General features: G+C 38.8%; 1 protein-coding gene across 11 annotated transcripts; it reads left to right on the top strand.

Moving 5' to 3' along the window:
- Nucleotides 1-2,758: 2,758 nt before the first annotated feature.
- Nucleotides 2,759-15,617, top strand: fxr1 (FMR1 autosomal homolog 1). Of its 11 annotated transcripts, none has more exons than XM_061034552.1 (19): nt 2,759-2,903; nt 6,462-6,514; nt 6,621-6,714; nt 6,806-6,877; nt 7,110-7,258; nt 7,471-7,564; nt 7,789-7,905; nt 8,139-8,309; nt 8,653-8,731; nt 8,847-8,956; nt 9,126-9,212; nt 10,405-10,530; nt 10,708-10,930; nt 11,043-11,136; nt 11,361-11,482; nt 11,762-11,971; nt 12,260-12,337; nt 12,907-12,989; nt 13,732-15,617. In XM_061034552.1, exons 1-19 carry the CDS (start codon nt 2,787-2,789, stop codon nt 13,921-13,923), a joined length of 2,271 nt encoding a protein of 756 aa, XP_060890535.1. In that variant the 5' UTR covers nt 2,759-2,786; the 3' UTR covers nt 13,924-15,617. The 11 variants fall into 11 exon arrangements, with proteins under 11 accessions (XP_060890535.1, XP_060890534.1, XP_060890533.1 ...); XM_061034551.1 differs by having other exon boundaries at nt 9,120-9,212; XM_061034550.1 differs by having other exon boundaries at nt 9,117-9,212.
- The last annotated feature ends 8,731 nt before the right edge of the window (nt 15,618-24,348 follow it).

Genomic DNA, 24,348 nt, shown 5'->3' with positions numbered 1-24,348 from the left:
AGGATGATTCCCGTAACCATCTTTGTAAATACAGACATTTTCCATTTTTTTTCACAGCTCATTGTATCTCATCAGATGGAAAGCCTCATTTTAAAATGTGTTGTGAGGTTTAACACTGCAGGTCCATCTGGGTCTTAAGTTTGAGAGTGACTGAACCTTAGATATTTTTACTCAAATAAAGATAAAGTCATAAAACACAAGTTGGAAAAACAAGATTTGTACACACCAGTGTTTTAATAATATATATAATTATATTTTTTAACAATTACAGAATGCTAACTATAACATTATCTTGTGGACACTTAATAAAAACATGTAGTGTCCATGTGTGTCAGGTTCATGAGATTAAAGCAGTTCAAAACAAGGGGCACTCCAACTGAGCAAAATATGATCCTGCTGTTTCCCCTTTCAAATCAAACATGTTGTTAATTGACTGTTTGGCTTTGGTGGAGGAAGTGTTACATCTTTCAATTCAATCAATCAATCAATTTTTATTTGTATAGCGTCAACTCATAACATGTGTTATCTCGAGACACTTTACAAAAAGCAGGTAAAATACCTTACTCTTTGTCTGTTAACATTACAAAAGAGCAGGTAAAAAGACCTTACTCATTGTTATGTTACAAAAAGCAGCAAGCATCTTTACTCAATACAAAGTAGTAATACTACTATCTTTATGTAAACTGAACAAATAATACAAGTCTTTACAAACAGAAAGACAACATTGAAGAATAAGAGTTTAGGGTTCTTCAAGCGTCAAAAGTAAGCATACTATAAAGTCACTATAAAGAGAAATCCCCAGCTGTTATATTATTACAGTTTATTATTAATTCATTGATCTTACACATGTATTTTCTTAACAGTACTTTGGACAGCAGTAGTATAGTCGCACCTTTCTGCAAATGTATTTCATTTAGTTATAAATTGATGAAAATGTCCATCTACCTACCTGCTATTATAACATTTTTTCCTATTAACACAATGGGGAAATGTGTGAAGGCCCATATAAAAGTAGACTGACATCATACATCATCCATAACTTTATACATAATAAAAAACAAATTATACACATTGATAGTGCTGTTTTTATTTATATCTGGACTGCTCATCTTCAATGTGAAAATGTTTACTTCATTTAGGACTAAAAAGTTTTCATTTCTGTATCACCTTGATTGTGGTTGGATGAGAAGTATAAACATATACCATTCTGACACCCTATTGGTTTGTACGCGATCCATCGCACCTGCACATGACACAAATCACGTCACACTCCAGCAAGGAAATAGCAGACGTATGTAGCCTAGTACGAAGATGTCCGTGGCAGAGACTCAAGAGAACTCGAGCGAAATGTCCCAAGTTTGTACATTTACATTCCAGTAAAGGCTATTGATAACATGCCTCTGAAGTTTGACTTTTGGCACCACTACAATACTTATAGGACACTAGTCATCATATCTTCCACTCCATGAAACACATGTTAATGCTCAGTAGAACACATATATGGTTCTTTCATGTATTTGCATTGTACTAAAATGCATTCATTTTCAATGGTCATAAATGCGGCTGAAACAGGTGCATCCCACATTTTTCAACATTAACATTTTAATATAACATTAAAGTCATTATGGCCTTTAGAAAAATGTTTTTTTGGGGAGGTGGGGTAGTGCACTATAGGCCCCTGTGGCCTTTAGGGGCCTTTAGCTTTTAAGCTTTTCTAGTTTTGAAACCAGTACTTTTACACTTTTACTTGAGTAAAAAGCTTGAGTTGATACTTCAACAGAAGTCTTTTTAAACCCTAGTATCTATACTAGGTATAGATTAGGGCTGGGTAATATATCGAGTTTTTAAGATATATCGATATATTTTCAAACAAGATATAGGGTAAGACAATATCGTTAATATCGATATAGTTTATGTTGCATTAAAATAACGTTACAGAGGTGCCAGTTCACCTTTTTCTCATCTCACTGATGATGACTGACTGTCTGTCCCTCTTAACCCTGCTCCTCCTCTCTCTCTCTTTTATTGTATTTAAGGAACATTTTTATTTTATAATATTACTTTTTAAATTCACAAACAGGTAGTTTATTTTTCCATGTGTTTTCACTGTTAATAAAATACATATCGATATATATCGAGTATCTCCATTCAGCTAATCAATATCAAGATATGAGTTTTGGTCCATATCGCCCAGCCCTAGTATAGATACTGTACTGTATTATTATTATCATTTAGCATCAATATATATATATATACATATATACTGTACATTCTATATATTTTTATTATATTATTATATTAGTCTATATTATATAACATTTCATTATATTACACTATATTGTTCATATTGCACTATATTATATTATATTATATTATATAACTGCACTCTGCATTACTGTGGTACAACACTGCCTCTCTTCTCTGCTGCTATTTTATCATACCAATCACCATCACTTGTGAATACTTTTGACACCTCTGGTCCTCTTTATGTGCGTCTTGCACCTGAAAGGGTGTGATGCAGTAGAGTGTCATGACACTGAAATACTAAAAAATAAACGTAGGCCTACCTACATTCTTGATTTAAGGACAGAAGGCCTACTGGAGTAAATGTAGGCCTAAACAGTCCACCAACGTGCTTCAGTTAAAAACACTTAATTTGCCTCAGTGGAGTAGAAAAAAAGAAGTGAAATGATAAGAAAATAAACAAGCAAAAAACACCTCAAATGTGTATCTAAGTCGGTATTTATAGATGATTGTAGCTCTGACAGTAAGCAGTCAACACTACCATGGAGCTGTTATCTCAGGATGCCTTTAGGAGCACCTGTCGTCCCAGCATGCTTTGCGTGTCCAATATGGAGGAACTGGCGGTGGAGGTCCGTGGCTCCAACGGGGCTTATTACAAGGTAAATACCTGCTTATCAACACAGAATCAAACACGACAGAGTGTTACACGACACCATAATTTGTATTCAAGGTGTCACTGACCCACTTTAACGGGTTTTCCTGCTCGACCTGGACCCCGGTAACTGTCTGCTGTTAGCCTGTTGTAGCAATGCTAGCCACAGTTAGCATGCTAGGCTAACGTCGCCACTTCTGTCGTCTTGTCACTTTTTTATCAACCTTCCTTTCCACTAAAAAATGTAAGAAACACGATAATACTGATGTTTACAACATAAAAGCGACATATGCTGCTTTTGTTTTTAGTCTATATTGATGTTCGGTTGTAGCTTCACCGAGCTAAAAGTTAGCTAAGTTAGCTATTCTCCGAGTTGACTGTTGACGTCAGAAGATATGACTTTTATAAAATGTTGTTAAGCTTTATATTTACTGTGTAAACAACATGTAGTGTATTATATGTATTCAGTCATTAGAGGGGGTTGAAATCCTTTAATAATAGATCATTCAGTGTTATAAATGTGTCATATAGGAGGCACCACAGCCTGTCTATAATCTGATACTTCTTCATGCAGAAGTTATTTTCTGTGTGTGTTTGTGTGCCAGCTGTTCCCTTCAGTCCTGACCAGCTGGCACGTCCGAAAAGAGGGTCACTGATACCTCAGACTTAAAGAGCTATTTGTAGACCTGCTGCCTGTTACAGTCATTTCTCCTTTCCTCACACCCTGTGTCTCCTTTCCTCACACCCTGTGTCTCCTTTCCTCACACTTCTACCCTGTGTCTCCTTTCCTCACACTTCCACCCTGTGTCTCCTTTCCTCACACTTCTACCCTGTGTCTCCTTTCCTCACACTTCTACCCTGTGTCTCCTTTCCTCACACTTCTACCCTGTGTCTCCTTTCCTCACACTTCTACCCTGTGTCTCCTTTCCTCACACCCTGTGTCTCCTTTCCTCACACTTCCACCCTGTGTCTCCTTTCCTCACACCCTGTGTCTCCTTTCCTCACACCCTGTGTCTCCTTTCCTCACACCCTGTGTCTCCTTTCCTCACACTTCCACCCTGTGTCTCCTTTCCTCACACCCTGTGTCTCCTTTCCTCACACTTCCACCCTGTGTCTCCTTTTCTCACACCCTGTGTCTCCTCTCCTTTCCTCACACCCTGTGTTTCCTTTTCTCACACTTCTACCCTGTGTTTCCTCACACCCTGTGTCTCCTTTCCTCACACCCTGTGTCTCCTTTCCTCACACTTCTACCCTGTGTTTCCTCACACCCTGTGTCTCCTTTCCTCACACCCTGTGTCTCCTTTCCTCACACTTCTACCCCGTGTTTCCTTCACCCTGTGTTTCCTTTCCTCACACCCTGTGTTTCCTTTCTTCTCACTTCTACCCTGTGTTTCCTTTCCTCACACCCTGTGTTTCCTTTCCTCTCACTTCTACCCTGTGTTTCCTTCACCCTGTGTCTCCTTTCCTCACACTTCTACCCTGTGTTTCCTTCACCCTGTGTTTCCTTTCCTCACACTTCTACCCTGTGTTTCCTTCACCCTGTGTTTCCTTTCCTCACACCCTGTGTCTCCTTTCCTCACACTCTGTGTCTCCTTTCCTCACACTTCTACCCCGTGTTTCCTTCACCCTGTGTTTCCTTTCCTCACACCCTGTGTTTCCTTTCCTCTCACTTCTACCCTGTGTTTCCTTCACCCTGTGTCTCCTTTCCTCACACTTCTACCCTGTGTTTCCTTCACCCTGTGTTTCCTTTCCTCACACTGCTACCCTGTGTCTCCTTTCCTCACACTTCTACCCTGTGTCTCCTTTCCTCACACTTCTACCCTGTGTTTCCTTTCCTCACACTTCTACCCCGTGTTTCCTTTCCTCACACTTCTAGTGTGACTTCTACCCTTTCCTCATCTCTTAACTTATTTTCATTTCTCTGCCTTCTCATTTTCCCAATTAACTTCCATCCTTCGAAAAAATCATAGTTGTTTAGTGAAAGAAATGTCTGTGACTATTCTTATCAACTGAAATAACCAAAAGTAAACATGCTCATTGTAGAACAATGTGGTCCCTGTCAAAGTTATTATATCTAGAGAATTAAACATAAAAGTGCATTAGTGTGCTGTAGTTGTTTAAAGTTGTGCAAATGTCACCACTTTTAGACTGTATGGTCGTTATAGAATAATAATGAAGTAGCTTAAGAAGTATGAGAAAGTAACTAATAATATATTCATAAATATAAACAAATAATTGGGAAGTTTATCAAAACATCTCGTTTGAAAGTAACAAGTGTCTTCAGCTGTCAGAAAACAATAAAGTTGCATAAAATACCAATAGAAAGTAGGATGACTTCACATGAAGTATGTGGACCTTGTTACTTTCCTTATCCGCCCAACCCTTGTTTCATGAGTCACTTTGTCCACTTCCCTGCTTGTCAGCTGCCTAGGCTGAATTCTTGAGCTCTATGGCGGTGTGATTCAATGCTTCTGATCAAATGTAATGTATTTGTTATGTAGCTGACAATGCACCCTGACAGAAGATGGCAAAGTGGCCATCTCTAAATAACATATTTTGTAAGCTTCTGAATTAGTGTGAAAGGTTAAATTCTCCGTGTCTTTGTTACTAATCAATAACCTTTAGAGCTTATCTGTGTGCAATTGTATTACTTACTTCTAAACTAATTTTATCATCTTGGTTCACTAATGTTGTGTGGTGGTCTACAGGCAGAAACAGACATACAGTACAGTGGTTTATAAAGTGTGCACACTCAGTGAGCAAGAAGAACAACAACTATAACTAGGGATATGGGGTACGTAGTCATTGTATTTTATTAGTGATTAATCTGTCAGTATGGTCCAATTTTCCTTACTTATAACTTGTGCGATCTATAAATGTTAAAAACAAACAACAACAATAAAAGGGAACATAATCACGATTTGTTTCACCCAGCTTATCCTCACACTATAGAAGCTGGATCCATCAAATGATTAACATTTTTGCTGAACTGTATATTATTTTATTAGCTCATTAGCTTTATTCAATTAGCTTGAAGTCATGCAGCTGTTTAATTTTTTATTTACCCAGAATTGAGATGCCTTCTACCAACCAAAAACAAAAGCTTTGAATGGAGCTTTGTGTTTTATAGCCAAAATCTTTGACGCAGAACACCCTTCAGCAGTGTCTGATGTCAGAACAATTGTCTCTGTTACTTTACAAAATCAACAGGACTTTATTTGACGAGTAAGAACCCCTGCTTTTACCATGAACACTTAAAGTTGTTAAAGTTGTTTAAAAAAACAAGTACGATGATAGGCTAAAGTTAGGTATTCATCTCTACTTTAAAGCTGGACTTAAATTTGTAATTTTGTTTATTTTTAATAAAACCATGGTCCTCTATTACATGCCTCTTATTTGTTTTTATATATCCACCACAAAGGAGAAAACAGAAGAGAAATGTCAGCACATTGTGTATATTTTCTGTCCTGTAGAGTCGGTGTAACTTAAACAGGTGGCACTTAATTTCAGTCAGCTGTCAGGCACTAATGTTCTCCGCCTGTCTGTGTTTCTGTCTGTCATGCAGGGCTTTGTCAAAGATATCCACGATGACTCTCTCACCATTGCCTTTGAGAACAAGTGAGTCTCTCTTTCACCTGTATTCTACCTATTCCTATAACACATGCCAGGTTTTTTAAGGACTACAGTGTTTCAGCCAGGTAAGTCATTCTAATAATATTTTTAGTTGGCAGCCAGAGCGCCAGGTGCCCTTTAATGATGTCAGGATGCCACCGCCCACCGACGGCAAGAAGGACATTGGAGAAGGCGAAGAGGTGGAGGTGAGGATGACACACACACACACATAAAGTCTTGTTTTTACCCCTTTCTCGCTGTTTCTCACTCGGTTTCTCTGTCTCACCATCCCAACAGATTTTGTCCAGAGCCAATGATCAGGAGCCTTGTGGTTGGTGGTTGGCTAAAGTCCGCATGATGAAGGGAGATGTGAGTGTTGGTCTGAATAAAATAATTTCTAAATGATAAATTTCAAATTGATGCTAAAATAATTTGTGCTGCTAGATATAATATTATACCCGATGACTTTCTGAAAGTTGAGAGTTACGTGAAGATAGCTAACGTGGTGAAAAGATCGTTTTTGTTATTTTGAAGGTGAAAACCTGCTTTTCACAATTGTGTATATATTGGCTACTATAGTTGAGCCTGTCTTTCTATTCAGTTCTATGTGATAGAGTATGCAGCCTGCGATGCAACGTACAATGAGATCGTGACCTTTGAGCGTCTGCGTCCAATCAACACCAACAAGGCCATCACCAAGAACTCCTTTCACAAGTGCACTGTCCCTGTTCCTCAGGATCTACAAGAAGCGTATGTTCAGAACATTTACACTAATGCTATCACAAATCTATAATTCAGATATTAGTTTCCCCCAAATAATGAATGATAATAGGAATTTATAAAAAAAGATTGTTATGGTAATTTAAGAGCTCTGCATTTCTGCTTCATTTAAAGATGAAAATACAAGTTGGCATAAAGGATTCTGAAGTTTAAACTTATACTTTTTTTTTCTTATTTTGCAGATGCCAGAATGAGAATGCCCATAAGGAATTTAAGAAAGCTGTGGGAGCCCTTCGCATCTCATACTGCGCTGACACCAGCCAACTAGTGATTATGGTAACTGTCTTAATGTCACTCTGTTATTACATTTGAATATTTATTGTTGTATCTACACTACTACCGGATATGTTTAACTATGTCCTGCTTGATATGTTTGTCCAGCGGATGACTCAGCCATTCCTCTAGTTGTCAAGGTAGCAGTCTCTAATGATAATCTAATGCTAATTCTTGTTTTACTTTTCTCTCTCTGTGTGTGCGTTTGTTTGTCTGTGTGTGAACAGTCCATGAATGAGGCGACAGTGAAGCGTGTGTCTTTGCTGAGTGACATGCACCTGCGCAGCATCAGGACCAAGCTGTTGCTTATGTCACGCAACCATGAGGCAACAAAACACCTGGAGGTCAGTCTGTAACAACATCTTCATGGTTGTCCCGTTACTCGTGACCTGGTCACATAGGCATGTAAGAGGTCAAACTTAAACTAAAGACAACAAAAGTCATCAATTATCAGAATCTGTCCTCTTTAAAATCTGTAATGTCCTCAAAAATCACATACCAATCAGGCGCTGATAACCAAATGTTTAACTTGTTAAGAAAAATAGCTACTAACAGAATACAATTTCTGTTTTTGCAGAGCTCCAGGCAGCTGGTGTCATCCTTCCAGGAGGAGTTCACGGTGAGAACGGATCTGATGGGCCTGGCCATCGGCAGCCACGGCAACAACATCCAACAAGCACGGAAAGTTCCAGGTGTCACTGCCATCGAGCTGGATGAGGAGACTGGCACTTTCAGGATCTATGGAGAGGTAGGAGGGTTTTGTATGGGTGAAGGACTGGTTTTACAATGGAGAAAAGTAATCAATTAACATTATTCTTTAATAAAACAAATGTTTGGGAACACATTTAATCTTGTTTGAATAATGAAACTAGTGTTGTGAATAGCGTGCATTTGTGTCTTTTTACAGTGGGTGCGGTTTTTTGGTTATCTTCCGTGGTTTTGATAATTTTTTCTTTATAAATAAGTGACTGTAGTCGTGAGCTGAATGTCCTTATTGTGTGGCAGAAGATACAGATGTTGGTTATGCGTTCGTGTTTGTCAAACCTAAATTAGAAAAAGTAACAAAAAAGTAACCCTGTGTTGTCTTTCAGTCAGCAGAGGCAGTGAAGAAGGCCAGGAACTATTTAGAGTTCCTGGAGGACTCTGTCCAGGTCCCAAGGAACCTAGTTGGTATGTTGACACCATAAAAGAACCTACTAAAATAACATTACACTTCTCAAAATGCAGGATATGTCATATGGCTACTAGTCACCTCCTCATCTTTTTCTCTGCTCTGTGACTCTAGGCAAAGTGATCGGTAAGAACGGCAAGGTCATCCAGGAGATTGTGGACAAGTCGGGCGTGGTGAGGGTCAGGATAGAAGGAGACAATGACAACAAGCAGCCCCGACAGGAAGTAAGCCTGCTACAGCCACATCTTTTACTGCTACTAATAAAGCTGATTTGTAGACTGATCCATTTTTATTTGCTTTGTATGATTGAATTTTAAGCTTTTCTTTCCACTCTGTCTACGTCAGCCCCATACTAACATGTGTGTTGTGTTTTTTTGTGTTTTGTCGACACAGGGAATGGTCCCCTTCACCTTTGTCGGTACTAAGGAGAGTATTGGCAACGTCCAGGTCCTGCTGGAGTACCACATCTCTTACCTCAATGTAAGGAGATCTACAGTATGTATACATAGCTGTCTGTGTGTGCGCGTTTGTGTGCTGAATTGGGATGACGAAAGGTTGATTTTGAGACATGTTTGTTTTGTTTTCCTTTCATGCTAAAGCTTTATACACTACATGCTGCTTCTTAATCCATTTTCTGGCATAATTAATTAGGCAGGTGGAAGTTGCAAAAAAGACATGTTTGATTTATCTCTATAAATAAGTTTGTAAAACTAAACAGAAGTACCTCTTTTGTGCTGTGCCGGTACTCAAAGTGGTAATACATGAAACCAATCTGTAATGTAAATTCTATTAGACGAATAGTATGTACCTTAGGATATTCCTACAAAACGGAAAAAAATGGGTTCTCAGACCTGCACAAAACTCTATTAATACTCCCTTTTTTGTTTGCCATAAATATAAGGTCAATTTTAGGATTAGAGAAATATTGCATGGTTGAAGCAGTTGCCTTGCCTAGAATACTGGTTTTCCTAGTTTAATCAAAAGTGATTGAAGTCATACACTATTGTTAATAACATAAAAAAGTTACCTTTTTTGAGAAAAGTCCAAGATGTTTTGGGGACCTTTATTTGTTTAATCTACCGAGGTCACTAAATTCACCACGGGGTGAAAAGTATTCAGATCTCTCCAACCTCTGTAGGTCAAAAACAGCTTGTTGAAGCATCAGGAAAAACTAACAAATTCACATTTTTAGGCTAAAAAGTTTAGCCCATTTTGATGCAGTCTTATAATATCTGTCTTAATTATCTACAAATTCATAGTGATGGGTGAGGAGGAAACCCCTGCACAAAGAGCAGGAGTGCAAGGAGCACACAGGACTGAAGTTTGATAATCATCAACCAGATATTGACTACAAGTTTCTAACATTATCCAGCTGCACAAAAAGATTCTCTCAATCTCAACTAAACAATCGTGTTGTGGAAACCTGATTGTTGATCTATATTTCCAGTCTTCATTGTGACTTGCAAATGCCCCCAAAAAATTAAACTTCTGATAACATACATAGATATTTTCTTTGCTGTCCTGCAGTGTGGAATTCACAGTGTAAACTTTTTGCACTTTGCACGTTTGTACGTGTGTGTCCTGTGCTTTTTGCATGCTATGGCTGCTGTGTTGGTGCTCTGTCGTGTGTGTGTGTGTGCTTGTGTTTGTTTTGCACTGTGTGTACGTGTAGGAGATGGTGGAGCTTCTTGTGGAGAGCCAGCAGCTTGAGGAGGAGCTGAGGCAGATTGTGGATTGTTCACAGGGACACAGCCTAGCAAGATTCAGAAAAAGCAACACAAGGCACAGTGAATGTGATGTGTGTATGATGAGAATGCATGTGTATCAAGTACTGGGAAATAAAACATTTTCAGGGATGTTTATATTTAATGGAACACAGTGGATTCACAATTTTGTTTTCTGTTTCTTGCTGTCTCTTTTGTCTTATATTCTTCCTCTTTACCACACCATTCCCCCTTTACCGTTTCTCCTCCAGGAGGTCGAGCAGCTTCGTCTCGAGAGGATGCAGATTGACGAACAGTTGCGTCAGATCACCCAGAGTCACCGATCATCTGACAGGGAAAGAGGAGAGAAAGGGGAGAGAGGAGGATATAATACGGATGGCAGTGCTAATGCCTCCTCATCCTCTTTACATGGCAGTCGCTCCTATAATAGCAGAGGGCGTGGCCGTAGAGGACACAGCTACAGCACTGGATATGGTAGGCAACTTTTAAATTCCATCGTGTAAGAATGGATAATGTGTGGATAACGCCTGCTATGCCCCAGAATATCTACATCCATCCTTACCTTTATGTGTGCTTATTTTTCCAGGCACCAACTCAGAGCAGTCCAACGCCTCCGAGACAGACTCAGAGCGCAGGGAAGAGCTCAGTGACTGGTCACTGGCTGCAGAGGACCAGGATAGGTGAGTTGTGATTTATCCAACCCAAATGTGATTGTGATCTGGAATCGATTTCAAATAGCTCTGTCAAGATTTCCTCTTTCTCCTGCTGGTTGTTCTTAACGTTTGACTTGAAAGTTTAGACATGAGTTGCTGGATAGCCTCGCGGTTATGTTGTGCGCAGACGCAGAGTTTGTTTATACTTTTGTTACGGATTTAAGCTGATTTATTGGCATTCTGACTTCCAGGGAGAGGGAGAGAGGCTCACGGCCACAAAGAGATGGTCGCAGGAGGCCAGGACCTGGAAGAGGCAGAGGAGGACCTGGAGGACGGGGGAGAGGAGGGAGAGGAGGATACAGCAACAACTATGGTAAAATTCACTCCTCAAATTTAAAACATAGGACATTTGTGTTGCTATTATTCAAAAAGTCAATGCAGAGTTGCACAAGGCACAAGACTTTTGCCATGCAATGCAGAATACACAAAGAAAATGAATTAGCATCATTCACCTTCTGTGATTTGTTGTTCAAATGTTAAACTTGAGCATGACTTGTGTGTCCCACTTTGACTAGAAAAGTAAACAAAAAAATCCTTTATGTTGTTTGACTGTATTTGTAACATTTTCTATGGCTCTCACTTGGCTCTTCAGGAGGACATCGGGACTATGAGGATAACAATGCCTACGGGGCCCAAGAGACGACCACAGAGACAGACCAGACAGCCGATACAGATGGCAGTGAGTCCAACTTGCCTGCTAACCGCCGCAGAAGATCTCGAAGGCGCAGAACAGACGAAGATGCCACGCTGATTGACGGATTGAGCGAGTCGGACAATACCTCAGTCAGCGAAAATGGAACGGGTAAGAAATTCTTCTTTTTTTTTTTTAAATGATAATTTTATACAACTTCATCAAACACAATTTTTAAACTGTGCTCTGAGTAAGAATAAGTCAGAAAAGAGTACATAAGAAGGAATGTAATAGAGCTAACAGTGCTGTCTTTGAGCTGACAGATTATGCAGCATTGTAGCACAACCATTTAAGTCTCAAAGGAGCCTTTGCAGGTAAAAAAAAAAAAAAAAAAGGTTTGTGGTTCTACAGCAATTAAAGACCCAAACCCTTCTCTTTGTGATGACCTAAAAACCCTAGATGATCCAGAGGCAAAATCTCAGCGTCGTAACCGTAGTCGCCGCCGCCGCACCCGCCTGCCTGAAGAGAGGCAGCCAGGTAACATAGCAACAGCCAGTATCCCCTTGCCTGAACAGTGCTCCTAACGGCTTGGCTGAACGGTTACGCTAAAAGATGTTTGTCCGTGTGCCATACTAAACCAATAAGAAAAAAAAGTCCTGTAGTGGTATTGTCTTTTTCTAAATTAATGATTTGAGCCTTTACATCAACATGCTTAATATGTCCACAATGAAACGAGAGTATGTTTTGTCTTTCTTGCATTATTACACAGGCTTGTTCACTAACAACTAGGCTACAGCTTTTTTTGTATCTTGTCAGGCTGCTACACAAACAGCAGTCCTGGTTTGTTTGGTGTGTCACAGTAAACCTGACCTCTAACTTCTCTGTGTTTGTTGTGTTGAATGTCATGTGTTCAAGGCCTTCAGTTAGGCTCCATAAACACGTTGCTGTTCTCTGAAAGTGTTGAACATCTCTCTTAAGACTGCGAGACTGGATCTACTCTCTGTCTTCAGTTGTTTGTGAAATTCTCAACCCTGTGGATGCGGAGACAGACAGAAAACAGATATTTTCATTGTCAGTGGTTTTCTTTTCTTCTGTTGTCTGTACAGTGACTGTGGCTGACTACATATCCAGGGCTGAGTCTCAGAGCAGACAGCTCAACACCCAGGACTCCAAGAAAAGCAAGGATGTGGTTAGTACTGAACTGCCCAGTGTTAACAAACTGTTGGCAGAGCACAGTGAAGTTGAAAAACATGCCAACTTGGAATGTCCAAAAGACTCCAGTTCCTCATATGACTACTAGATGCTGACTCCAGAAGCTAGTCAATCCCCTTACACACTCACATATAAATGCACTTTTACAAATTGCTATATTTCTGTTTGGTTTCGCCCAATCTGATTCAATCAATAACCTTAAACATCTAGGCAGTGTTTGTGGTTTTGGTTTTCATGCTGATATCAGACATACAGCTTGCAGTGTAGTTAACTTTCCAAGAAGTTAGTCACCACTTCATTCAGATTGCAGAGTTTCTATTATTATTTTATACATTTGTTGGCACTTGTTCGCAGGTATGCTGGTCATGTCATACCTGGCTTGTTAGCTTGTTCAGAGTTTCATAGACATTGATGGGGATTAGGATTGATTTCCTTTTCCACGCAAAGATGGAGTAATGACAATTTATTCTTTTATGTACCCCAGTTTGTTTCTTATAAATGTTCACTACTGCTTTGCCTGAGTAATAAATAAACAAGTCAGGTCAGCTATAAAAAGAAATCCAGGCACATTGTGTTAGAAAGATTGTATTTACTTTTTAGCTAATGAATGAGCCATGGGCATAACTTTGTATTTACCTGGTGTATGTATGTCTTTAAAAAAAAAAAAAATCTCCTTTTATGAATAGTTAAATACCGTTACTTCCTGCGTTTCTGTTCAGGGTCAGGTGGATACCATCGCTGAGAACAGCCCGCCGTCTGCTCCAGCAACCACCAATGGTTCTAGCAGCAATGCTGGAGATAAAGAGGACGGCAGTCCCACCACAGCTACCAGGTCTTCCACTGAGAGGCCCGCCAAAGTCTCCTACGAGGGGGACTCTAACCCTCAGCCTGTGGTCAACGGACTCTCCTAGTCAGGGTTCCGAGAGAGGAAATGGTTTCAAATATTTGAAATTCTTTGGCTGCACTTGATTTAATCTCCCCGTCTCTAAAGCAGCCTTACAAGTGAAAACATTTAAATACAAAGCACTGTTGATCCTTTTTCACGACATATTACAAATATTTGAAACCTTTTTCACTGTGCAAGTTTCAGAGATCTGAACCTTAACATCCCCTTTACACACGTGTTCTCTCCAACAATTCATTTACTACATTTTTTAAAAATAATAGTTCTTCCTGTATGAGCTTGCCAAAGATAGTCAAATACGCACTCACAGAAATCTTCTTAGCTGTATTTTTCAGCCCACTCTCCATTGAGAGTTCAGGGAGAAGTCGGACTGAATGCAGTATTTATAAAATGCAGACAGGGATTCCACTCAAACCATACTGTGGTATGAATGCAGCAGTTCTTGTTTTTTAAATGGTAATAAAAAATAACACAGCAGGGTTTTAAAAAAAAGTCTGAAAGATGCTTCCACAACTGTCTTTTCAGGATGTTTTGTGCATCTGAAGTAGTTTGTAAATTAAGTATTCTGCATGAGCAGTACCACAGTGCAGATAGGTTTGTTGGAAACCCCGAGTATGTCTAACATACATTTGATCAGCTGTTGTGCCTTGAGAGTAGATTCAACATGTTGTTGCCTGGCTCTGCACACCGTCTGAAATCTTTTTACTAATTTCTGTGTTACCTGGTCATCCTGGCCTGCAGCCACAGTTGAACCAAGTGTCTTCTTGGTCTATATGTATGCCTGTGGCACTGCAGGAAAACACTGAAACAAACTGAAAGGATTTCAGAGGCATATCTTTTTAAAATCAGGTGTGTTACTTCTTAATGTTTGTGGGGGGAAATGAGTCCAGTTATCCTTTATATATATAAATATATCTGTTGAGGAGTTTAACATTAGCTGCTTTCTGTTTTTTCAATATGCAACCACTTCAGTTATAGAAGAAATGTTATTACAGCGTGTCTGGAAAAGAAGCAAACGATAGAAGAGTTGTTTTCTTTGCACTGAAACAATTTCTGTTAAAAAAAGTTGATTGTAGTCGAGTCTGAAAACTGGCCTGTTAATTGTTTGTTGCTGGACAGAGATGTAGCTGTCAGTGCTGGGTTTCCCAGAAACATCTCACGGGACAGTCTGAGTGCCGTTTCCTCCTCCAAGTCAGATGAAATAAAAAGAAAGCGTGTTTGTTGTACTTGAGGTTACAACATGCCCACTCATTACAAATGTCCTGTTTAAGTATTAAAAACCAGACTGCCCTGTTGTTGAGATGTTTCTAGGAAACCAAGTCAAGGTGACGATGATGTCATTTTCATGGTTCTTCCTCAGACTGGCTGGCTGGAAACTGGTCATGACTGTTCCACTAAGGAAGAGATTTATTTGGTTTATTTATTTAAAAAATGTACAGTATTTAAAAAAAGACAAAAACAAGAGAAGCTCCTCTTCTTCTTGACACTAAAACATGCGTTACCTTGGGTTTTCTTTCAAGACAAAATGAAAATTTGGACTGCTGAGAGTTGTGACATCCCAAGAGTTTTTGTTGGGTCAACTACAGTATGTTTTTTCTTTTTCTTTTTTTTAAAAGGATTGTTCTGGTTGGTTGATGTGCAATATGTTTTGTATGCAGGTAGTTCTTAAATAAACTTGATCTTTCATGTAGATCTAAAACATGAATGTGTCCGGCTCTTTTTCTAAGAAGTTTATAGGTTTTACAAATATTCTCAAAAATTCTCTGATGCCAATCTTTGCCACGGTGTTGATATGCCTTGTTAGTTCGCAGAAACATTTCAATCATTTTACCGTCTACACTTCTAATCATTACATTTGTAAAGCTAGAAATGCATAAAAGGAAAATCATGACATCGGCTTCTGATATTTGTTTGGTACAAAGAAAAGTTCTCATACAATTTGATAATGATAATACATTGCAATTTTTCAAAAATAATTTTATCTGGAAAAAATTTATCGACCCTGAGGGGCAATTTGGTTTGCAACAGAGTTCCATACAGAAAATACACATAATAAAAACAGCACAAAGACATACGTATAAAACTTAAGTCCAGTGGATAACTGTTTGAGAAGATACACTTCATTATTAATCTTGTGAGGGAAATTCAATTTGACACTTGTTGAGACATGCTGCACAAACACACATGCACAAACAAGATCCTATGGACATGCACTAATGGAGAGATGTCAGAGTGAGGGTGCAGCCCACAGCGAGTGCTCCTGAGCTGGTGGGGGGTTCGGTGCCTTGCTCAAGGGCGCCTCAGTAGTGCTCAGGAAGTGAGCTGGCTAATTTCAAAGTGCAAAAAAGTCTTAAAGAATGAAAAACATGAATCTATCCTTAAAATTCTTGGTCTTGTGGGAAACCATCTTGGGCAAATATTCATTTAAAAATGCACTAAGTAAGTTCTAATACTATAATATGGAGGGAGCATGCCATTAGTTTTATTTGAGGGCAAGCTGTTGAAAAAGTTACTCAAGTCTGCTAAATAAACAACATGCAGGAAATCAATGTGGGATGACATCAACAGCATTATGATTTCTGTTTCTGTCTCTTTAGATGGCAGAAGAGACACTTTACTGGAGAGACGCTGTGAATAAAAAATATATAGATGGATAACCAGACGTATTCATTTGCTGTATATCAAGCACTGTGTAATATCTGAACCTCTTCAGACTGTTTACATGGACATAAAATCATGGCTATTTTTGCATAAACAAAAGTTTGATCTCATTCTGTTAAAGTTTAAGACTAACCTTTTATGACTAATACAATTAAATATTATTGCACGCTTAATTGAAGAGTTGACTCTTTGTATAGTTCCATTTTTCTAACTAGAGAGGGTACAGTAGTTACATGTTCCTCCAAAATAAGGAGAGTCTGTTCTTAGCATAACAAGTTGTCTGATATTATGTTTAATATTGGACCATGTGTCTAATGTAAAGTGATAATTTAACATCTCTTAAAGTGACAGCTTGAAGGTGTCTCGTTTTGGACTGGGCTAAATGTGGATGAAAAGGATCATTTTCATTCCATGTTACATAGAGTCTCATCTTTTATTTTAAAATAAAAAAATAGTGTTTGTCATAATATTTAAATGTTTGTATGGAAATGTTTAGAATAGTTTTAACCCTTTCTTTATCAAAACATCTTTTTTTATTTAACCAGGTAATTAACCCATTGAGATCAAGATCTCTTTCATAAGGCTGACCTGGACGAGAGGGCAGCAACACACGTCATAATAAACATTACATGATTAAAAAACAAGAAAATTATTCTTTTTTTGTTTTTTTCATGATTTATTTAGCCTTATAAGGCTTTATTTAATAGGACAGCAACAGAGAGACAGAAAATGTGGGGAGAGAGAGGGGGGATGATATGCCCAAAACAGCATCGGAAACCGGAGTTGAACAGTTGACGATAGTGCAATGAGGACTGTAACTGTATGTGGAGCGCCTGCTCTACCAACTGAGCTAAACCAGTGTTTACCTAGTAGTGAGGTAGAAACTTTAAAGGCTTTAAATGTGATTTTTCACTCTTAAATATAATATAAATCAAGTATATCCTCTGAAAATAACTCTGTGAGTCATGACTGTCTACAATGGGTGTAACACCCGAGTCCCACTGTCTGTGATGTTTTCAGAGTTTTCAGAGTCCTATCTTCACTTTGTTTACATCGTCGGGACGGCCGGCTGACTCCTCCCCTTGAGTATAAAAGTTGTTTAATTGAGGGACTAGATAAAAGAAGAATAACATACTGTACTCACTGCTTAACTGTGTTTCTAGATCACGCTCATTTCAGGTAAATTTACATGCAGTGTGAAGATACGAGCAGAATAAAGATCGCTAGCATTAGCATGCTAACACAACAATGCAGCGCGAGTAGGTTTTGGTTTCATGCTGGTGCTCAAGGGCGACCTCTGCTGGATTACATAAAGCCTTTAAACAGACAAAACATCTAATCATGCCAGTTGAGATGCTTTGACCAGCTAATGTTTAAACGTAAACTGTGTAAAAAGACGAGCTCTCCAAAATTGAAGTCAAACTTATCGAGCTACTTTTGACTGTTCCAGTAAATGCTCTTAAGTCTGCCTCCTCCATGTCAACAGATAAGACATGGAACAAACTTTAAAAAATCAAAGTACACGTCAAATTATTATTATTTTTTATCAAACATGCTGTCTGCCATCAATCAGTCCAATAACTTCAATCAGTTATTGGATTCTATGAAAGAGATATATCAACATGACTAACAGCTCTGTTGACACATGTGGCTCTGACGGCGCTGTGTGGACTGGATTACCAGAGTAGAGGAGAAGGGGGAGAGGAAACGTAACAAAGACATACACAAGAGTCATTGAACTTTCCATAACTGTGAGTGTCTGCTTCAAACCGACATAACAATCCTGCTTTCTGTGAACTGTACCAACCCGAGGGATCTTTGTCATTTTATCTGTAAGTTAAATGTGTGTTTTTGTAAGGGGGAATATGTCGGACTTCAATACTGCAGCGTCACCAGCCAATCCCTATAGCTCCAAAAACCCGCCTGTTGCAGGGGGGTATTTTGGCTTCACGTTTGGACAACAGGAGGAGGTGGAGATGCATCGTCCATCTCAATGTATGTCAAGTTAACACATGGCTTTAAGGTTTAATTACTTCATACAAATCAAAGTAAAGATAAAATACAGGCAGGTCCTCTGGCTACGTCAGGTGCTTTACATTAAGGACATAACACACAGGTAGGTACAGGTAGGTAGGTAGGTACATAGGTAAGTCTTACAGGTGAAACAGAGTGACAGACCCAATATGATGCATCACATGCCAACAGCCCTGACTCTCCTGCTGCTACACTGTCTTATATGCAGACACCCTGATTCAGTGTGATGGCTAGTTATAGGCCAGAAGATGCTAGTATGAACATCTGCAAGCTGTCTGTAAGGAGCAATTTAAACCGAACGTGCCCTGCTGGGTCTCTTCTTCCGTTGGACCGAAAGCAGCTAACACAATGGGACAGAGAAGGGCTCTAATTATTGCCCCTATCATTTGCATAATTACAATGTTTCTACTGAGGCAGGGGCAGTATAGAAATTATAAATTGTAGTGGACCCGCTGTCTCTCCTCAGTGGAAGTCACATTTGAATGGAGAGAGCCTGTTCTGCTAGCCAGGCGGCTCAGCAGCCAGGCTCAGTGCGAGAGGTCCCAATCAGCACAGCCTCACAGACTGCTCTTTGAATAGGATTTAAAAAGCCAACTGTGTGGAGAAATGAGAGTTATTGCCCCCCAAATCATATGGAATTACAGTGCTGGTTGCATATGGGGGGGGGGGGGGGGGGGGGGGGCAGTGGCAGGCACAAAAGCCCACAGGAAGCAGCTATTTCTGTGTGTTTTATTAACCCAACCAAGCAATTTAATTCTTTTGTTCGGGGGAGTTCTACTTCATTGATTAACAAAAGCGGGGATATAATTTTTTCAGCCCCTTTTGAAAAGCCTGAAATGTCAAGCCTTTTAAAGGAGATTATTCTGCCTGTGTGCGATGAATAGAGCCCGGGGTAACCTTTTGTCTACAATTAAATATTCCAGCATAAATATAAAAGAAAATCAGAGATGGGGAAAGATTGAGTCAGGAGAGATTGGAGAGGTAGATCCTCTGCCCGATAGTGGCAACAGCCTGGCTCTAATTAGATATGCCAGGCAGGCTGTGAGCAGTCACTCTCCACAGCACGCCGCGAGAGGAGGCAGCCTGAGAGAGGAGGACTGAGGGAAACCTATCTGCTCATCTGTCTGTCCGGCGCCTTCCTCTGGGCAATCCGCAAAGGTATTTCAGGAGACTTTGTTTTGTTTTGTTTTGTTTTTTTTTCCCGCCGTTATTTGTTTTTCCTGACATCTTTGCCGCCGAGGAGGGACGGTATAAAAAGGCAATGCCTTCTGGGAACTGCATAAACAGAGAGGGCTGAATGAGAAGGGGGAGGAAAAAAAAAAAAGTTGTGAGATTGTTTATGATTGTGAGGGGAAGTGATTAGGAATGACAATAAGAGACTTTAGGGACAGAGAGGAGATGAATAGGGGGTGATATTGAATAAGTTTGGACTCATGCAGGGCTGCGTTTGAGTGTGACTTGTGAGTTGCAGTTAAGACTTCTAGGTGTTTTATTGTGCAGTGAGACGGTAGAAATGTGAAGCTTTGATAATAGGTGAGCTGTGCACTGTTATCTTCATTCCTTAGTGGTGTATTTAACTGGAGATAGAAGTTATTGCCATCAGTTGATGAGAAGTTTTGAGACTCTGTTGCTGAGAAGCTTTCATTCTCTAATGAAGATTTCTCTTGAATTTCTATCAACTTAAAGAAAAACTAAAACAAAGGGAGCATTAAGCCTGTAGCTCTCTCGTGCTGGTTTAGTTTGAACATGTGCGCTCGAGTCAGGTTATTATGGATGCTGCTGTGACCTCCTGTCATTGGATTTTATTTCCTGACCAATCATTTTCTGGAGTGACTTCACGAGATCGACTTAACTCTGCCAGGAGGTGTGGTGCTCCTTATGACTTGTGCCGTGCTCTTTTTTGACATGTTGACCAGAGAAACTGTTTCATTCTCTAAAGCCAGTTTAATGCTGCCTATTTTTTGAAAGAATAAGACCTTCATGGATATTTTGATTGGTTTAAGATGTCATTTTTAAAATATAATTCTGGATCCTTCAGATTCTCATATATCTGGTGATATATGTTTGTAGCCGCCGTAGCTCTTCTTCATATACAAACAAGTTACTCACAAGTGTTAAATATTGTCGATTTTGGAAGTATATTCAAATAGAAAGGAAAGTTATTTACAGAAATGTTAAATACCCTTTCTATATCAGGTCTTATTAGATCATAATCTGTGCCTAACTGGGATTTTGTTCTGCAATACATTCAGAAGAAGCAACAAATATGGACCCACATTGTTAGGTCAAACATCCTGGTTTTGTAAGAGGATGGGGAAGTGAAGGTTAGATGATGGAAATCAATGTTTTGATGTCTTTTGTTGACAGAAAGAAAGGACTGAGATTGTCTTCCTCTCTCCTTCTCGACAAATCACAGGCAAACTCAATAAATCAAAAGCTCTATAGTTTTTTTTTCTTTTCTTTTCTTAAAGCCTTCAGCAGACAGAAAACTGCTGAGTCAGTGGAGGTCAAGACTCTTTTCCCCTGAGTTATGTGCAGGTCACTCAGTGGAGAAAAGAATCTGTATTTGACCATGAAATCAAGAACAACACATTAGAGGACGTTCATGTTCCTCAAACTGTATAGTATTGTAAGTATAAATCAAACAATAGGAAACATCGCCTCTAGTATCTGCTTACTCCACACACAGAAAGCCAAACAAATAAAAATTGTCGTATTTCTTCTTCCTGTTTGGGCAACAAATAACCATGTCCAGATTCGATAACTCTGATCTGCACTGACTCTGCTTCTACATTAAGTGTAACTCTTAGTTCTTGCCGAGAAGCATGCAGAAATATGACAAGTGCTGTATGACAATTCATTGTTTAAATAAGAAGAAGAAGGAGGAATGAAAGCCAGCACACTATCTACAGAGGGTGAAACAGATTTCATCCAGTCAAGCTATTACTTAAGTAGTATTCTGTCTGGATCAATGAATCAATAAAGACCTACAATGCATGAAAGAGTAGACAGTTTGAACAACTCCTCAGATGTGGGAAATGTGGCACTGAAAGCATGGTGTAAAAAGAAAATGTGTAACTTTTAAATGTCAGGAAGTTTACAGTGATGATGGATTTGTATTGACATTTCTCAACTCTGTTTTTCCCCATCTGTCAATCAAAAAAGTAGGTGTCTGGTACCCATCAAGCTTTTTTAAACTCAGCCTCGTCTCAACTGGGTTTTTCCAATCAAGGTCCCAAAAAGAGATTTAATCAGTTGCCTTTTGAACAGAGTTTTATGGAGATGTGCTCAGGGCCAAACACCGGCTGACCCTCAAAAGTTTTCTAAGTGAAAGTTTTAAACATCTAAAAAAAGAGTGCCTGAGTAAAATGCAAATGTAGATTTGACTTATTAACAACAAAGACACGAGTACAAATCAGGATTTTAACTGCAAAAAATGTCTTTAAATCTTTAAATCTGAAGAAGACGAGCAAGTGTATATCATTGACTGTCTTTGTCACAGTAGACCTTATTTTAGCTATTTTTATATACTTTTGCAAAGTTTAGTTTACAACAGTGCATCAAATTTGATCAACAAATGGTGTTTTTATATACTCAACCCAATGTGGTGTCCTTTAAGTTATTATCCAATTATGAGTGCTTTAATAAAACATCTCCGTATCGTCTTTTTAACCTACATTTAGTCTACATTGAACACTATTCTCAGTATTATCATTAACTCTGTTATACATTATAGTTTAATGCAAACATTTTAGGTGTAGTTTGGAGGGAGACATCTTGATCTTTCTTATCTCTGGTGAGAGCTGTACATGTGAGGAGTATAGAAATTAATATTTATCTCTAGTTCTGCTTTATTTCCTTGTTTATTGTTTAGCACCAATACATCAAGTCAAATTCCTTGTATGTGTAAATGTACTTGGCAATAAACCCCGATTCTGATTCTGATTCTGATTCTAGGAAAATTACAAATCTTTCAAATGTAGCCTGTCATGTGTCTACATGAAATCCTACATCCTTAAAGAAACCTGTATGCACAGCACTTTGTATTTTACATATGAAGAGTTGTGACTTACGGTTGAATAACTGGCTCCAGTTCACTCCTGTTACTGGGAAATGAAAACTGATGTCACCACTTCATAAAGGGCATGTCTGTTCAATTTTAAAATCATGCTCACTCGGCAGAATCAAGGGAGCAATCTTCAGTCCACATGATCTGTTGACTACGTAGACTGGAAAGTAAGCTTAGCTGCAGAGCTTAGAGCCTCAGTGCATATGAGCTATAAAACATCTTTATATTCAAACCATCCAAATACATATATAGAAGATACAAAATAAAAAGGTAGCTTCTCTTACCTCCATGTCATGTAAAAAGTTTTCGTTCATGCAGGAGGATCACCTTTAATGAGAGGAAATGATTTCTTCTAACACACAGGAGGTAGATCAGTGGTGTGACTACTGCTCTGCTGCTAGACGCTGAGCCTGAAGAAGAGCAAAACACCTGAAAATGAGTCGTTCTTTTACTAAACTAAAGAATTCAAAGTAAACAAACCCCCCCAAAAATGAAGGAAAAAAACCTGTCGGAGAGTCTCACAGTTGGACTCATCCCCAACAACATAGTCACTGGCATGGTGCCATACACGAGAAGTTAGAAAGAGAAACGACACAGATTCATGTTTCAGGGATATATCCTGGTGTTCTTGGTAATGGGATTGCAGCCAAAAACCCCACAGTGTAGAATCATCTGTGAGAGTAATAACACTCATTGTGTCTACACATGTTTGCAGCACAACTACAAAGACTGCCAGATCCCTCTTTTCATCCTGGAATGCAGGTGTGTTGCTAATGATGAATTTCTAATGTGGATTTCAATCAGCAATTTTTTCCCAAGAAAGAAGAAAATTCACTTTCTAAAAGACTATTAAACTTAGTCATTGTTCATTTCAAACATTTACTCTTTTGATTTTTACAAGAGGAGATGCAATCTCCCCTGTCTCTGCAGACAGCATCGTCTAGTTTCTTAAAAGGGCAACATCACTTAAAGCATGCCTCAAACTAGATGTATTTCTGTCCTCGCCTTTAAAAGGTCACTCCTATAAACAATAACCATGAAATCCTTTAAGCCAGACTAATATTAGTAATAATCTCAACATCAATTTACCCACACCTTTAAACAAAACAAAACAAAAAATTAAAATGTGTGTTTTCACTTTGTTTTATAAACCTTTACAAAATGTCTTGAATGTGTCAAAATGTCTGCTTTTACCAACCTCTTAGACACTGGAACTACTTTTATTTTTTCACAACTTTTTTTATTGAGTTTTGTAACAAAGGCCTACAGAGATAAGTTTGACCGGTTTTTCAAATAGCCAATTTCACCTGCTTGTGCTACATGAGTCAGGTGTTAAGGTGTTCATCAGAAGATGAAGAGCATAGAAGAAATTTTAATTTTAAGCATTAGTTTGCGAGGACAACTTTAAAACAGAAGTGTTTTAAAACTTTAAAACAGAAGTCATTGGAATTAAATTGTGGAATTCTTTAAATAATGACTTGAAGAGTTGTGTTCAGATATTTCAGTTTAAGAAAATGTATAAGAACAAAGTGATCAGACTGTGTGAAAGTGGCAGTTAGTGTGTTTTGTGTGTGTTTTCTTTCTACTTTCTGAGGAAGTGAAGACTGAATTGTCAGATTTGTTTTATGTTGGCATGATATTCATTCATTGATTGTAATTGGACAGACC

The sequence above is a fragment of the Labrus mixtus genome, chromosome 3, assembly GCF_963584025.1.
Source record: "Labrus mixtus chromosome 3, fLabMix1.1, whole genome shotgun sequence".
NCBI lineage: Eukaryota > Metazoa > Chordata > Actinopteri > Labriformes > Labridae > Labrus > Labrus mixtus.
The sequence above is the reverse complement of the archived record's forward strand: the minus strand, read 5'-3'. Positions and strand labels throughout refer to the sequence as shown.